The 3,262-nt window shown below is 50.8% G+C and overlaps 2 protein-coding genes across 2 annotated transcripts in view; one reads left to right on the plus strand and one right to left on the minus strand.

Annotated features, from left to right (window-relative positions):
• EMH_0037880 (uncharacterized protein) overlaps positions 1-630 on the minus strand; it is a gene marked incomplete at both ends in the record, with an annotated part of 2,632 nt that extends 2,002 nt beyond the window's left edge. Inside the window, one exon of the mRNA XM_013495223.1 lies at positions 139-630. Coding sequence (XP_013350677.1) covers positions 139-630 — 492 coding nt within the window. The remainder of the gene's footprint in view (positions 1-138) is intronic.
• A 1,370-nt stretch (positions 631-2,000) lies between these two features.
• The window catches only part of EMH_0037890 (uncharacterized protein), a gene marked incomplete at both ends in the record, with an annotated part of 4,375 nt that continues 3,113 nt past the window's right edge, over positions 2,001-3,262 (plus strand). The window contains one exon of the mRNA XM_013495224.1: positions 2,001-2,686. Within this exon, the coding sequence (XP_013350678.1) occupies positions 2,001-2,686 (686 nt within the window). The remainder of the gene's footprint in view (positions 2,687-3,262) is intronic.

The raw sequence follows: 3,262 nt of genomic DNA on the forward strand, positions 1-3,262 counted from the left end.
AGATATATGTAAACAACCCTCACTATCTACACTGTACCCTCCTGCTGCTGCACCCTGGGGGCCCCCAGCGGGGGCCCCCCCAGTGCTGCTGGGGGCCCCCCCAGTGCTGCTGGGGGCCCCCAGGGGGGCCCCCTGTACCTCCTTGTCGTCAACCCAAACCCTCCTTAAGTCTAAACCCTCACCATCCAACACCAAGTCTGCTGGGGGCGTACCCTCACGCCGGCGAACTGTTAGTATAGAGGTAACCTGAGCAGCAGCAGCAGCAGCAGCAGCAGCAGCAGCAGCAGCAGCAGAAGCAGAAGCAGCAGCAGGTGTGGTTGTAGGTGTTGTAGGGGGGGTAATGTGGGGAGAAAGAGAAGCAGCAGAAAGAATAGTAGCCGCTGCTGCTGCTGCTGCTGCTACTGCTGCTGCTGCTGCTGCTACTGCTACTACTACTACTACTCCTGCTGCTACTGCTACTACTACTACTACTCCTGCTGCTGCTGCTGCTGCTACTCCTGGTGCTGCTGCTGCTGCTGCTGCTGCTACTCCTGCTGCTGCTGCTGCTGCTGCTACTCCTGCTGCTGCTACTCCTGCTGCTGCTGCTGCTGCTGCTGCTGCTGCTGCTGCTGACCCTGGTTTCTTCTTCATCTAGGCGGAAGCATAGATTAACGTGGTCGATAAGAAAGTCCGTGGGTTTATAATCTAAGCGTTTTTTTTCTTTGGGGGCTTTTGTTGGCCGCAGCACGAGCTGCTGCTGCTGCTGCTGCTGCTGCTGCTGCTGCTGCTGCTGCTGGGGTTTATCGGGAGATGTTGTTGTCACCGTTGTCGTGGTGCTTCCTGCTGCTGCTGATGCAGCACCTGCTGCTGTATGTGTTGTCATCTTGCTAGCAGCAACAGCAGCAGCAGCAGCAGCAGAAGAAGAAGAAAACGCAGCAGCAGAAGAGCGAATGAAAGAGGGTACTGGCTGGGGGGCCCCAGGAGAGTAGAGAGGGGGCCCTAGGAATGATGGGGGCCTCCGTGTTAGCGGTGAGGTTGTAGACAACAACAACTGCTGCTGCTGCTCCTGCTGCTGCTGCTGCTGCTGTTGCTGCTGCTGCTGCTGCTGCTGCAAGGGGAGGCAGAGCCACTTGCGTGTCAGGAATGCGAGGGGCCCCACACAAACACCTAAAGACACAAAGAAAGAGAAAAAAAACAAAATAAATAAAATATAATGTTTATTTATATATATATTTTATATTATATATATGATATATCAACCAGAAACAACACACGCAACCTGCACAGACACCGGAGCAGCAGCAGCAGCAGCAGCAGCAGCACCTCCGCAGCAGCAGCAGCAGCAGCCACGGGGGTGATGATGGGGGGGCCCCCCTCATCATGGGGGCCCCCCGGGGGCCCCCATAAGTACCCACTTTTCTTGCTGCTGCAGGAGCTCGTATAAAGAGGAAAACGATGAAATAAAAAAGGTTTAATACAGAGAGAAACAGAAGAAGAAAGAAAAAGAGAAAGACGGGGGCCCCCTGCTGCAGCAGAGAAAAAGGTAGATACAAATGCTGCTGCAGCACCGCAGCGTAGGAGGCCCCCTCTCATCGCGGGGCCCCCCTCTCCTTTTTTTTTGTTTTTTTCTTCTTTTTATATCTATTTATATAAATATTATTATATTCAAACAAATACAAACACAAACAAAACACAAATACAAACAAACTCAACGCAACACCAGCAGCAACGCACAGAAGGGGGGCCCCCCACCGCGGAGACGCAGGGGGCCCCCAAGCCACAGCTGGGGGGCCCCCCCCAGTATACACCTCAGCCTAGGGGGGCCCCTATAGATGTTTTTTTATGTTTTGTGTTTATTGCTTATCTCCTTCTTCTTCGTAACACACAGAGGGGAGGCTGGGGGCCCCGGGGGCCCCCTGGTGTATTACTAACACCCCCTGCTGCTGCTGCTGCCTTTGGGGGCCCCCCTGAACCCCTTTCTCTTGGGCCCCTAGGGCTTAGGAGGGGGGGGGCCCCAACAGATGAAACCCTTCGGGGCGCCCCGTCTTCTTGTTTGGTTTCTGGCTGCTGTTGCTGCTGCAGCAACAACACAGGCAGCTGTCTATACACCCCAGCATCCTCAGCAGCAGCACCACAAGCAGCAGCAGCAGCAGCAGCAGCAGCGCCGGTTTTCTCCTCTCTTCCTTTCTGCTTCCTCTCTGTACCCCCCTAATACAACAGGGGCCCCCGCAGCTGTCTCCTTGGGCCCCCCGGGGGCCCCCCAGCAGCCTTTCATAGGCAGCAGGCAGGGGGGCCCCCCACGGTCCAGCAGAGGGGCCCTTGTAGCGCTCTTCGCTAGAAGAAGGGCCCCCTCGGGGGCCCCCTTCGAAGACGGGGAAGGAGTGGCCCCGCAGTCGCAAGAAGGGGGGGCCCCAAGGGGGCCCCCCAGGGGGGCCCCCAGGGGGCCACCAGGGGGGCCCCCCAGGGGGCCCCCCAGGGGGCCCCCTAGGGGGGCCCCAGGGGCCCGTCGGTCAGCGTTTGCTCCGTGGGATAACCTGGAGATATTCCCTCTACAGCCGGAGCAGCTGGAGAGGGAGGGGGCCCCCCAGCCCGAGGGGCCCCTGGTGGGGGCCCCCCTGGATGGGGGGGCCCCCGAGGGGGGCCCCCTGCTGCAGGGGGCCCCAGAGGAAGAGGGTACTAGTGCGAGACTGCCGAGAGGAGAATTCAGGTATATTACATTTATTTATGTTATTAAAGGGGCCCCCAGACTGCAGCACTTATAATACTTGTTGGGGGGCCCCCCATCTAGGGGTTGAGAAACTAGGGTTTAGGGTTTAGGGTTTAGGGTTTGTGCATTTATATCTTTATTTTATTTATTTGTTTGTAGTGTATTTGTATCTATCTGTATTTGTTTTGTCTCTTTATTTTTTTTATTTTGTTAGTCTATTTATTTATTTTAATATATTTACTTATTATATTTATTATATTATTATATTATTATATATTATATATATATTATATATACTTATTATTATATATTATATTATATCATACTTATTATATTATTATATTATAATATATTATATATATATTATATATACTTATTATTATATATTATATTATATTATATACTTATTATATTTATTATATTTATTATGTTTATTATATTTACTACACTCACTATATTAATTATATTTATTATACTCATCATATTTATTATACTAATTATATTAATTATATTTATTTATTTATTTATTTATTTTTTTTTTTTTTTTTTTTTTTTTTTTTTTTTTTTTTTTTTTTT

This window comes from Eimeria mitis, genomic scaffold (genome assembly GCF_000499745.2).
Source record: "Eimeria mitis Houghton genomic scaffold, Emh_scaff1479, whole genome shotgun sequence".
NCBI lineage: Eukaryota > Apicomplexa > Conoidasida > Eucoccidiorida > Eimeriidae > Eimeria > Eimeria mitis.